At 36.9% G+C, this 13,969-nt stretch overlaps 1 protein-coding gene across 2 annotated transcripts in view; it reads right to left on the minus strand.

Annotated features, from left to right (window-relative positions):
* The window catches only part of LOC102589822 (dynamin-related protein 3A-like), a 36,492-nt gene that overhangs the window by 4,787 nt on the left and 17,736 nt on the right, over positions 1-13,969 (minus strand). Inside the window, exons 5-19 of one of the 2 annotated variants that reach the window (XM_006359307.2) lie at positions 13,395-13,463; positions 13,251-13,310; positions 5,637-5,750; positions 5,414-5,462; positions 5,227-5,336; positions 4,591-4,683; positions 4,371-4,463; positions 4,148-4,285; positions 3,639-3,752; positions 3,449-3,544; positions 3,285-3,324; positions 2,924-3,066; positions 2,690-2,836; positions 1,929-1,981; positions 1,558-1,657 (exon numbers count right to left, since the gene is read on the minus strand). In XM_006359307.2, coding sequence (XP_006359369.1) covers positions 1,558-1,657; positions 1,929-1,981; positions 2,690-2,836; positions 2,924-3,066; positions 3,285-3,324; positions 3,449-3,544; positions 3,639-3,752; positions 4,148-4,285; positions 4,371-4,463; positions 4,591-4,683; positions 5,227-5,336; positions 5,414-5,462; positions 5,637-5,750; positions 13,251-13,310; positions 13,395-13,463 — 1,419 coding nt within the window. Of the gene's footprint in view, positions 1-1,557; positions 1,658-1,928; positions 1,982-2,689; positions 2,837-2,923; positions 3,067-3,284; positions 3,328-3,448; positions 3,545-3,638; positions 3,753-4,147; positions 4,286-4,370; positions 4,464-4,590; positions 4,684-5,226; positions 5,337-5,413; positions 5,463-5,636; positions 5,751-13,250; positions 13,311-13,394; positions 13,464-13,969 lie in introns of both variants that reach the window. The other variant, XM_015314389.1, reaches the window with a different exon arrangement.

Here is a 13,969-nt window from a genome sequence, read left to right on the forward strand (position 1 = left end):
GTGGAGTATAATACCATCATGCATTTGGTGGTGTATTTGGAAAGAAAGAAATAGCAGGTGCTATGATAACAAAGCTAATTCAATAGAGAAAGTCAAATGGAACTGCTTGACTACTTTTTATTTTTGGTGTAAAGAGGAAGGGATAGAAGAAGCTGCACAAATTTTGGATTTTATAGGCACTTTGTAATCTATTAGCCTTTTTTGTTTTTTCTTTTGTTGGAAACCAATTTTTGGAGGTCTCCAGCATATCCTTAATGCTGCTGATGAATACAACATTATCTTTATCAAAAAAAAAAGAAATGAAACATGACAACCCTAAAAAGTTACGTGCTCCAATTTCTTTTTGCGTCATGTTTTTCTAATTGGTATTTTCCATATTTTCCTTTGGGATAATTCAAGAAAAAGTGTTATATGGTTTTGCAAGGAAATAAAGAGACTAGGGCGTAAATCATTAAAAATAATAGGATAGGGTGCAAAGCACAAAATAGGAGTGTAAAATGCAAGTAACTCTATAGAATTAGATTTTATTTTATTCATTCCCCCGAAACCACCAGAATCCTAGTGAGAGAAGGTCAGCTAAATTGTTGTGGAGTCTCTGAAACCAGTAGAACTCGAAGGAGATGCTGATGAAAGACAGTGTGAAATGCCACCACATCTTGTTTTAAACTAATAGATGGAAATAAGGTAAGGGTGGCAGAAGATGTGGTGGCAAGGAAGAAGAAGAAATTTGGAAGGAGCCAAAAAATTTAGCTATTTTAGGCTTTTAATGCGCTAAAAAGGAGCGGAAAGTACGCACTTCACCACAAAAGCACATTGTGTCTACCAGACACAGTTTGGCTCAAGTTCAAGTGTTCAATAGGTACAACCCTTAGTTTAGGTGTATAAATGAAAATCTAGACAAGTTTAAGGAGCCACATATGTATTCAGCTTTTTCAGAAACTTCCATGCGAGTTAAATTGAATGATAACACCACTAACTATTCATCTTCATTGGCTGGTAAACCCAATTATTACAGGGTTGAGTGGGTGGGGATTGTTTGAAGAAAAGTCGAATAAATGAAAGCTGGAAATGAGCTGTCACTACTCTACTTGGGACACGCCTGAATATGACTAAACTTTTAGGAAAGCCCAACACCAATTAGTATGAGAAATTTGGGTTTCTTTTTATGTACTAATTTTTTTAATTAATCTGTCATAATGTTGAATGATTCTGAATCCACTATAAATGTTTTTGGAACTGTTATCTCCCATCAATCATGCTCCCCTGAATTTTTAAAAGTGCATGGATCTTGTGTGTTGTGTCCATGTTTTGTTCAATTTGGTAGTAGTTTCATATCTCAATTACTTGGATTCAATTAAGAACGGAAATAGATCACAGAGACCACCATCCACCCATGCTAACTTCCCCAAAAGATCTACAATTCAGACATTAATTACCAAACTACAACTAGCCACATAGACCTGCTAACACCAATAGTTCATTAATACGTAATTAACATTTCTCTGAAAAACTCAGTAGATAATCTATATTCTCAATAAAAGCAACCCAATATCTGACCTTGAAAGCTTGCTGAAGAACACGAAGTGTCTCACGAGTGCGCTTTCTCTTCAAGGCTACCTCATCAGGTTCCTGCAACATCTCTTCAAGGAGGTTGTCTCTGTGACATGTTGTAAGCATACTGATAAGAACCACAACTAAACCATATACTACATACCATAACATTTTTGAGATAGCTAAGCAGTTGAGCAAGAAAAATATTGTACTATCAGCATAGAGAATCACAGCATCCAAAAAGTGTGTCCACCAAATCACTTCCTGAGTGAGGACTATTTTATTCAGCAAGGAACCCTAGCGAAAGATCAATAAGCAGATGTCTGTAATAACTTTGGGCTTCAAATAAACTTGGATTTCTTGCTCTCATACAATACCTGTAAAGTTTCTTGATAAATACATTGTGGAGTTCTCGTTTTGTGTGGTTGACCTGAACAAAAAAAGAGAAGACACTTTTTATCAAACAAGAAGGTTGAACTTGAATAATACATACATAAATTTGTATATCTATATATACATTGCCACTGAACACTTCCTTGCACAGTAACCTCTGAACTTTTGGCAGAAAAACCAAGAAATCCTTCAAACTTAAAGAAGACTATTTACTCTTTCCTATTTGTTTCCCAGTTTATATAGACAGACTATCACACATATATACAACATAGCCTACAGCAGAGTTTTAACGGTACTTAAAATTCCACCTGAAAGAGACGGATCTCCTGCCTAAGGAGATAGGAGGATCTAGAAGTGGATACACAAGATTATGGGAAGTTGGTGCAAACCTTTGGAGACTGGGGTTCAAATCCTGGTAAAGACAACAAAAAAACACTGGGGGATTTCTTCCCATCTGCCTAAGCCTAGGTGAGCTAACTTACTTGGTACTTGTTTTGGTGGGAAGAAGCTGGTACACGGTGGAATAATTGAGGAGCCACAAACTGGCATGAACACTATCATTGTTTTTTAAAAATAAAACAGATCGTAGTACAGAGTACTCATCTAAAATTACTTAAGATTTGCAAGAAATGGAACCAGAATATCTTCCCTATCAAAAGCACAAGTCCAGTGAGCCTACTCAAGTAGATGCCAAAACATCAATGCAAGAGATCATTAAGACGCAAGATCATGAAATCATTATTACCAGAAAGTGCATGATTGCTTTAGGTACTGAGTCCTCGATGTTTTTCCGGACAATGTCATAATATGACCTTAATAACAGTTTCGTAACAGCAATTTCAATAGTCTCCTGATCTGAATGAGTTTCTGACGGCCTCAGCACACTTGGGGGCTTCAAAAAGGTGAGAAGCGCAAGTAAGATGATCATCAAATTGAATACCTAGTAATCGTAGACTACAGGGGGCCTTCAAATACATACCTCTCTCAAGTGGATGAAAGCATGATTCATGCTCTGGATAGGTTCACTGAATGGCTTGCTAATGGGATTGTCTTTGACAGATGTACGACTGTCTGATCCACCAAATATTGATGATATCCCCCAGCTTGAACTAACATTTGATCCTGATTGTGAAGAACAAATATTAGGACATTGCCAATAAAAACATGCAACATTGGATCTGAAACTAGGAGTCGAGGAAAAGGAAATGGATACTAAAAAGCAGAAAAAAAATCATATGGTGTAGCATTCGAACTAAAGTGCAACAAACATAACTTGCATACTTGCAATACAAGTAAAGATCACATGGCATAGCATCATGTGTTACCAGAAGGAGATATACCGGATGTTGTCGTTTTCTCTTCTGCAGCAGGCCGAGCAACCTGCTTTTCCGGACAAGGAAGCACAATAATCAGGCCAATCTTAATGCTTTCAATTCATCTTCAGGAAAATAAATAAAACACCAAACTAATCACCCAGCAGGATGACAAGGAAGAGAAGTCATACCTGATCAGGAACAATTCCATTAGCATGTCTAGCAAGAATAGCACGTGACTTCAGACTTCTTTCAGATGTTGGCGCTTTCTCTAAATCCACTCCATCCTGATCAGTGAGATAAAAGCAGTAACTTGTGACTAGTTAAATGAGATCAGAGAAAAAGATCCACTGAAGTCTGAAAAACATATCAAGTACTTACTTTCTGCCTCGGAACAGCTGCAGTAATCCTGTTGGACTTGACCTGCTGCATTGCCATCTCCACAGCTTTACTCCCCCCAACAAAATTCGGATGTGAAGTGTTTATGTAATCCATCTAGAACAAAATATTATTAAGTTGAAGAAATTTCAACTTTCTATAACAACGGATGCAGTGATGATTAAGTAATCCACTGATGCACTTACAAATGTTAACAGCTATTACTGTTTATTGTCAATTACATTAGCTTATTATTTGAGTTATACAGTCTTTGATACTAAAACTCTGGTTTCTCCTAAGTTGTTGACAGTATAGCAATTGTGAAATAGATTATGATCTATAAGAAAAGACAATTCAAGAATAGCAAGGATCTCAAAAGTAGGTTGGGCTATATTAAGCAAATTCACTTCATAGTACACAGAAATAAAGAAGAGTATATATGCGCGCGCACACACACAAGTTCATGTATGTACAAAGAAGTATACAATAGGACAGCCAAAGGTTCAACATACCTCCATCTCAATAATGTGTCCAATCATAGTCTCTGAAGGTTCCAGGCCTTCCCGCAAAAAGTAACCTATAACCTCATCCATCCGTTTTCTCAAAATAGGAAATCGTTGCAATTCATTAACCATGCACCGATGGCTCATCTGTGAATAAATAATACAAGTTGAACAGTATATACAAACACGTTACACTCAAAAAACAAAGACATTTCTCAACAAAAGGGCATACTTTTATAAGCTCGTCGTAAATAAATCGTGCACACTGAAGACTTGGATCTAACAGACGAGCTATCTGTCTTCGGATAAGAACTTCAAATGGAACCTACATATATAAAGTGCAAGGCCAACCAAATAGAATAGATTTTATATGAAGCAACTGGAGAAAGCACTCAGCCACTGGCACAAAATAAAAGCATTTCCAAAAGAACGGGTTAACATCAAGAACCTACTTCTGGCACAAATAAAGCAGATTTAGGACCAGTTGCATTTTGAATGGCAGTTCGGATGTCGTCATCAGTTAAATCTTCACAAGGATCTACCTCCTGCAAAAGATGGACAAGTTTGATGATATTTGTTGAATTTCGGAATACTATTTGAATAACATTAACTAAGACACCATACTGATGCGAAGAAGCTAAGTTTCTTTTCAGTTTTCTTATTCATCACGTTGGACTATATCCCAGAATTTGAGAGTCCAACGTTCAGTTGTAGGGGACATGGTTATAGTCGAAAAAGAGCGCTAAAGCAAGTAGGTCAAAATGGGAGGCAGTTTCTTCCTGCTTCAACTTTTGTGGATACAAGACACATTGTGGACAAATGATTTTCTAGATAGCATATGGTACCATGCACTTGAGCAACAATTTATCATTAATGTTATTATTTATTATAGCAAAAAAGACAAGCAGAGCCTACCAGGAGCAGCATACTATGATCAATCAGAACTGGCTATCCCGAGAACACATGCATATACATTGACAAATACTACTAAATATCACTTAGATGAATACTCAGGTTTAGAGAAAAAAATTCTCCAAGTTAGAAAAAATATAGATTGGCATTCTCAAGTTGATACGAAAGATGTGCACCTCCAAACTCTTCACAAATATGCTCTGGAAGATGTAATGAATTCTTGCTCCACCAGACAGCTCAGATGTTGACATTTCTTCATTTTTTCCTTCAATCATTGAAGAGAACGCTGTTCTCGAACCCCAAAAGAGAGAGAGATGAGAATCTATACTTCAATGAGATTCAACAAATTTGAGACAACATTACCTTCACTGTACTTGGAAAGAATGTTCAGTAGAAGTGCTCCCATACCAGCCTAGATTGGGAGGAAAATAATGTCAACACACGATAAGGGTAAACTAAGGTGAATAAGTAACAGAAAATCTACAATGAAAAAAACCCAATATCAACCACCTGTTGTAATATCGCAACAAATTAGCAATAGTTCAGGTATATGCATGGTAAAGATGAGCAATATGGCAGAACAAACCTTGGACTCTGTGATCTCCCCATAGCTGGCATGCTCCTTTGCAACAGATACCAATGCAGCACTAATGCGTGATTTCAATCCTGGAAGAACTGTCTTGATGTGTTGCACTAGAATCTGAGTAAAAAAAAGAAGTTACAAACATGAAGTTGCATTGTAGAATATTGTCATCTACTTATTTTACTAAGTAATAATTTCATTTATGGAAGGGCAAAGAAAATCGCCCGTATACAAGAAGTAACGAAAATGTAGCAAACCTACATAATGTAATGGTTTTCTACCAACGACACCCAATCTTCTATAGAAGATGGAATATCATGGGTGCACCAAAAGGAATTGAGGGACAACAGGCTCTCCTCAGTTTAACAGTACTCATCTACACCCTCAAAACTTCTCATATTTCTTCCCCTCCACACAACCCACATAAGTGCAAACAGCGCCCCACATTCTACTACATGAGTCTTTTCCTTCTTTTACCAATATTCCTGCTGAATAATACTTCTTCCACAGGACCCGACATCACCCAAGTAACTCCGACCAACAAAGGATTCCTACCACAACTTCCGGGCCACTAGACAATGAATGAGATGATGATCAACATCTTCACCCAAACTCTTACACATAAGCAATAGCTGACTAAGTGATTTTTCCTCCGCCTCAAGTTTTCAGTCGTCAATAGCACCCCTCTAGCTGCTCGCCAAGTGGGAAAAAAATACCTTCCTAGGAACTTTAGGGATCCAAATCAAGATATGTCAGAATACATCCTCCTCCCTATATAAAAGGCTTAACGTAAAAAGACTTAACATAGAACATCACTATAACTCACATCCACCTCCAAACATCGCAACTTTCCTGTGATGTACTGTTTGTGGAGCCATTCAATCAAACTTTGGAACTATGTCATCTCTGGGGGCATGCAAATTCCTCTTAAAACACAAATCCCAAAACACCTCTCCCTCTAATTTTTTAGGCACTTGTATAACTGTCATCTCCCTTTGGCAAGATATCCTGTACAAGTTTTGCAAAGGAGAATATTCAAAGAACCCACACCATTTGTGCACCCAAAAACTTACACTCCTTCCATCCCCAAACCTTAAGGTCAATGAAGACACAAAACTCTTCCCACCCTTCAAAAATATTGCTCCCTAAACAACCATATGGCATAAAAATATTTTTAACCACAATCACCTCCCTTAAAAAATAATATTCTTTGGTCACAAATCTCCACAACTATTTTCCTAACCTGAGATTTTGACCCCCAACCCTCCCCCCAATACTTGGGACTTCTTATAATCTCCCACCTCATCAAGTGAAACTTCCTTGCCTTAACAATCGATCCCCATAAAATGTTCTTTGAAGCTTTTTTAAATTTTCCTACGACACTAACCAGAGCATGGTACAATGACAAAATATGTATGGGACTCGATATAGCACTCTTAATAAGTACTACTTTTTCACATTTAGACAAATACCTTCTCCATCACCCTGCGGGTCTCTTCTCAATCCTTTGTATTACCGGATCCAAATATGCTTGAAGCACCTAGCAACAACCCAAGATAGATACTGGGAGGAGCCCCAATCCTGCAGGTCATATAGCTTGAGCTAACGTTTCAATGTCCACCTCTCCCATCGTCACCTAAAACCAGGTTCACGCATGACCTAGATGTTCCAATTGAGATCTATCAGCATCACAAAATACCAACGTGAGACCTTCACAATACTACTTCCCCAACTGCAACAATAAATTCCTCTAAATAATCACAATATCCATCATCCTGCTCAGCACATCCATAACCAAGATGAACATGGGAGATAGTAGATCCTCTTGTCTCAACCCTCTCGAACTGCCAAAGAAACCACAAGGGCTAAATATAATGCTCAAACTCTTCAAAAATGTCATTAGGTGTGTGTCGGATCCTTTAAAAGTAGTACATTTTGCGGGATCCAACATGGGTGCGGCAACATTTTTGGAGAGTCCGAGCAACTTAGAGGGCTACCATTAACGAGGTCAACATTAGAAATAATGTTTGATCCATCGTCTCCATCAATCAACCAAATCTGTCTTCAACATAATGAAGTTCAGAAACTCCCCGTTAACATCATCATAGGCTTTTTCAAGGTCCAACTTGCACAAAATGCCAACACTCCCTACTTTCTTTAGTAATCAACAACTTCATTGGCCAGCAAAGTTGCATAAATAATTTGTCTTCTTCGACATAAGCATGTTGCAAAGTATAGACACAGGCTCATCCAAAACCCTCTTAAGTCTAATGGAAGGCACATTACAATTAATCTTAGAGATGACTCTTACTAGACTAATAGGTGTCTAGTCTTTGACGTTGGATGTTCCCTCCCTTTAGGGAATGATGACAATGAAAGGTGCATTGAGATCGGTCAAATTCACCCCTCTCGAAACCCCTTAATGGGTGCATTAAGATCTCTCAAATTCACCCCCGTTGAAACTCCTTAATGGTCTCCATCACCTTGTCTTTGACAATATTCCAACATTATTGGGAAAATGCCAAAGTGAATTTATCAAGTCCCTGAGTCGTATCCCTGCATGACACTCTATTGCCTCCCACACCTCCTCCCCAAAACCCCTCTCCAACCACACTCTTCTCCTTATCTATTAGACTAAACTGTAACCCCTCCCCTCCCTCCATTCCCCATTTTTGGTAGCCGCTCCACTTCTTCTTTGAATATACGCTCATAAAAATCTGCAATAGCCCTACAAACAATTGTCTAGAAGACCGTCTAGTTTTAACAAGTTGAAAACAAACAACAAAAACAAGAAATTTGACTCGAGATTTGTTTTAGCAAAAGGTGGGTGAGGACTATGCGAAATTATTTTTGCTGGGAAAAACAATTGAAAGCAAGAAACATTTTACTTTTTGGAACAAACAAGGGGTAGTGCAACCAAAGGTAGTAGCAAGAAAACATGAGGAATAATACAACTTTGGATAAGTCAAAAATCCATCTCAATACTCTAAAGCTCTCTTTTGCTCATATATACTTAAGGTATAAGAGGAAATACCATTGTGTATTCATTTTGCCTATGGGAAGCCTAATGCCTACTATACATGCAACTTGTAAAGCTAGCACCATCTAGGCGTGATATTATAAAAGATAATTGATTTGTCAAAAAAGAGTCATTTATTTAACAAAATATTTAACCAACACAATGCAGATATGTTTTAACGAATTAAAAATATTTTATTAATGAAGAGCATAAATACCCATATAAAAGAAGCATACCAAAAGGTAGAGCATCCTCACAAAAAGTTATGATTCTTCACTAAAGATGCCCAATCCTCTATGCTTAAAGGGATCTCATGGGTGCACCAAAAACAATGAGAGAAAAAAAGTTACTTCCTAGATGTACAAAGTCTTTCTTTATTTCTCCAAAAACCCTCCTATTTCTCTCTCCAAATGGTCCACATAACTATTAGTGGAGCGAGATCCCATGACCTAAGAAGTCTTTTTCGCTTTATGAAAGTCCAAGTAAACATTGCCTCTTTAATTGTGCTTGACACCATCCATTGAAGGCCAAACCATCCTTAAACTTCCCACCACAAGGAGGATGCATATTGACAATGTAATAGAAGGTTATCCGCATCTTCTCTGGGTCTATTGCATATGAAGCACCAACTACCACATGTAATTATCCTCTTCTTCAAATTCTCAATTGTTTGAATCATACCCCTCACAACTACCAAAACACATCTTTCTTGATACCCTAGGAATCCATATCAAGAGATGAGGGAAGTCTTCCTTTGTTCTACTCAATAGCTTTGCATAATAGGATCTAACAGGAAAACATCATTATTAACCTCTGCCCATGTCCAAAAATAAAGGCTAAACTATGAAATATTTTGTTTGTGGAGCAACTCCATCAAACTCGAGAAATATGTGATTTCCTAGTCTTGCAAGTATCCCTCCGTTAGTTTAGTTGCAATGGCCGTAGACGCAGGAAGCAGTTCCTCTATGGAAAATTGGAAACCTAATATCCCCTTTTCCAAACTTGAAGCCTATGTATGCATTTGATTAACATTTTCTTTTGACATGAAATTGTGTACATGCTAGGAAAGGTTATATTCAAAATGTTACTTTCACACTATATAGGTCCCAAAAGCCTACCCTACTCTATCACCCACCTCAAATGATACATTTCCATTAAACTCTTCCCACTCCTTTAAAACATTCCTTCATAACCCATACCCATAGCGAAGTGAAATATTTTGGGTCCTCTATACCCATCCCAAAACCTTGTATTTCTCTACAATTACCTCTCCAAAAGGCATTCTCCTTAACTCCAAATCTCCATGAACCCTCTCCAAATAGTGTCTTATTAAATACCCTTTGATCTCTAATTCCAAGCCCACTACTAGCATGTTTGGTCAAGCTTCTAAAATGAACTTATTTTGAAAAGTGCTTTTAAAAAAAAACCTTTTGGTAAGAAGTAGTTTGTGATTGGCCAATAAATTTAAAAAACACTTTTGAACAACAATTAGTGTTTGGGCATTTGGCCAAACTTTTTAAAAGTACTTTTCAATGTATTCTTCTTTAAAATGTTTTTCAAACAGTGCTTTTAGGCAAAAGCTACGTTTTTAGCTTCTGAAAAACTAGTGTTACTACCCCAGAAACACTCATTTTCTCTTAAAAACTTGGCCAAACACCTCACTTTTTAAAAATAAGCACTTATTAGAGAAAACAAACAGTTTTGGGAAAAATAAGCTTGGCCAAACAAGTTATACAGTGCTTTGGTGTCGTGACAATATCTCAATTTACCAAATGGAACTTGCTTCGAGAGGGGTTAGCGGGATAGTAAACTAATCATATTAGGCAAGACTAGTTGCACATAAAAGAATGTGACCAAATATAGCATCCATAGAAGCCTAACTCAATGAACGGATGAGGATGAAGCTTTGGAACTCTAAGACTACCTTAGTGGACTCATTTTGCAAACAAAAAAGTGCTTAATTTTTGGGAGGAAGAGCTCAAACCCAAATATAATTTATTAAAGTTCAACTACTTTAATGAAGTCCTAGATGAAACAGATTGCAAACCAAGTCTCAACAACTAAAAGGCTAAAGGAGGCGCCAAAATAGTCCCAAAGAGTCAACAAAGAGGTTCATCAAAGGAGCAAACTTGGTGTCCAAGTCATGCACATTCAAGTTGTCTTCAATGATTCTCAAAAATCTCACAAGAGTGGCATCCAAGATAGTGGGAAGAGCTAGTCATCTTCAAGTCTATTATTACTAACTCTGTCCCAATTTATGTGGCACACTGTCCATTTAGTCCGTCCCAAAAAAGTATCACTTTTCTATAATTGAAATTAACTTAACTTCAAATTTCCCTTATACCCTTAAAGATATGATTTTTTTGGGAAATAGGTAACTTTCTATTATATCACAAAACAGTAAATGGGTTATACTGAAACCAAATAAACGGATGTCTCCTTTTCCATTGTTTTCAGTCTATATTGAGTCTAAAACATCACTTACCGATACATTATCATTGGAGTATAATTGATTGCACCAAAAACATAACAATAAAATGCAGTTTAACTTGACCTTCTGGACATCATTCTCTATGCTCTCAAAATACTTAATATTGCTTTCTTTCCAAATAGTCCACCATATACTCGCAGGAATAATTCTCCATCTGTTTTTGTCCTTTGCATTCACCCTTGCTGCCTCCCAACTCTTCAAAACCTCTAAGACCTTCCTAGGCATGGTTCACGAGATGCTTTGAGATTCAAAAAAATCCTCCATAGTTGTTGGGTATACTTGCAGTGTAGGAACACATGGTTCACTGTCTCTAATGACTCCCCACACAGGAAACAACTAGAGCATAAGGTTATCCCTCTTTTCATCAAGTTATCTCGAGACAGAGCAGCTTCTTTGGCCAATAACCATATGAAGCATGAGATTATGAGGTAATCTATTTCTCCATATTTGTTTCCATGGCCAATTGTGGGTTTGTGGATTTGTCTGATCCATCAACTTGAAGGTTGAGTTAACTTTGAATTCCCCTCTACTAATTTTGTTCCACCACATAACATCTTTCCCTGTTTGTAGCCCATTAAAATCTTCCACAGTGTTGACAAATTCTGCCACTTTTGCTATATTTCCCAATCATTGAATTTGTCTTTCGTAATTAAAGCTCCAGCCCTGATATGTCCACAACTCCGCTATAGCATTTTTCTGTCCCAGAACTATATTGTATATGTTAGGAAAAAGTACTTCCAAGTTTCCCTTTTCATACCATTCATCTTTGCAGAATCTTGTCTTGCTTCCATCTACAACTTTGATTTTTGCATTACTCTTAACCTCATCCCACATGCCCCTTATTGATCTCCACAAACTCACTCCATAAGGTGTAGTCACTTCTTTAGCCATCCACATATCTTCACCTTCATATTTTGCACTTATTACCCTATTCCATAGCATTTGATTATCATTGGCAAACTTCCACAACCACTTCATTCAGAGTGCTTTACTCTGCACCTTCAAGTTCTTTATCCCCATGCCCCTACCTTCTTGCCAGTTATCACTACTTTCCACTTCACTAGATAGCCACAAAAATGGTCCAAGAGTGTTTTAGACCACAAACTTCAATAGTCTTCCTATCTTTCTTAAGCTATGTGTCATGTCAAACGGTGCCACATAAATTGAGACGGAGGGAGTAATAAAACTAAAGAGTTTCCATGTTGCACTAATGTGTGGGATTTAATATTCAACCTTCAAGAATCAACTTAAGGTGGTAAGTTAAAAATTTTCCAATCATATATTACTTTTAGGTATTCAAGAAAGCGATAAGTATGTACTTACTATTGTCTATTTGTCTTGTTATTTGGGTTTGGGAGGGGGGGCATACTTAATCTCTTTGATTTATTATCTACTAAAGGCGATTAGTTTAGGCAAATTATTGTTGTTCAAAGTAATTTTTAAGATTTAGACTTGGCTTGAAGCTACTAATTAATTCTTGATCCATTCTCGAGTTCAAGAAACTTGTTTTCGAATTTATTCTATCTTTATTTTTAGTGTTTTCAGTTTCTAGTATTAAGTTCTTGATTTTCTTTATTAATTTATTGAGTCCCTAACACAATTCTTACCAAGTAAGCTTGTGTTTAGAGATGAAAGAGTTGTTTTGTTGAATCCGGCTCTCAATTCAGAACATAATAAAGAAGGCCACAATACCACAACTCAGGCTACTTACGAAAGAACTCTTTTATGAGAACTACTCGCCACAGATATTTCAGAGTGGTTCACTCTCATGTCCTCTAGCACAAACACGCCATTCCTATTCCCAAGAAGTTTGCTTGTATTTCTAGAACCTCGGGGAAAGAGTATCGCTAGTGCTTTAAATTAAAGATGTTTCAGAACACAATTTTTTCCTAGTTCAAATGTCCAATTCCAATTTTAACAATGAAATGAAGTAGAAGATCAAAATCCATAAGCTTTTCAATTTAAGATATATACGACAAACTTGCTTACGTTTCCGACATTTCAAAAAAATTGAATGTTATAAAGGACTTTTCGTGTATATGACAAATCCATAACCAGTTTATTGCATATAGAAACTACACTGATTCTTGGACTAATCACCAATTACCTGGTTCAACTTTTTTGCCAATTGAGGAACACCACAACGATCAGCAAGTTCACTATATACCTACACAAGAGAAGAGATCAAACATGAGATACTTAAATCATAGAGACTGAAATTAACTAATAACAAAAGATGGTACCAACATACAGGACGACTTCGGAAGAACTTTTCCTCAGCTATAAGTGCATCCTTAATACTCCGGTTCATCCTAATATCCTGTATAAATGATTCAGTCAAACAATTTAGACAATTATAGGCCCAGAAACCACTAATGTGTGTATTTGATGTGTGCTTATGTCCTGTAACCACCCAACTCAAGTACATATATAGACACTAGTATCTAATCACATGTATTCCATGTCAATGAGTATAAACATTTTAACATGATACAAGCAATATTAGAATATGTCCGATGAGTTCCACCAAATTTGAAAGGAAAGATGCAAGTTTAAATTGATGAATAGTAAGAATGTGACTGTGTACTTATAGCAATTACCCCTAGGCACATACTTTTCGTATTTAAACACACCATGAGTCTGAGAAAAGTAATTTATTGATGTTCCATTCCACTATGGCACTGCCAGCTTCCTCGATTAAATAGCACTCTTCATGTTTGGGTTCTTCACATGTATTTCTCCCTATAATCTCCATACACTTAATATCACACACATTTGTCTTATTCACAAAAAGCTTAAGATATCAAAGGATAGCCAATAACATCA

This window comes from Solanum tuberosum, unplaced genomic scaffold (assembly GCF_000226075.1).
Source record: "Solanum tuberosum cultivar DM 1-3 516 R44 unplaced genomic scaffold, SolTub_3.0 scf00291, whole genome shotgun sequence".
NCBI lineage: Eukaryota > Viridiplantae > Streptophyta > Magnoliopsida > Solanales > Solanaceae > Solanum > Solanum tuberosum.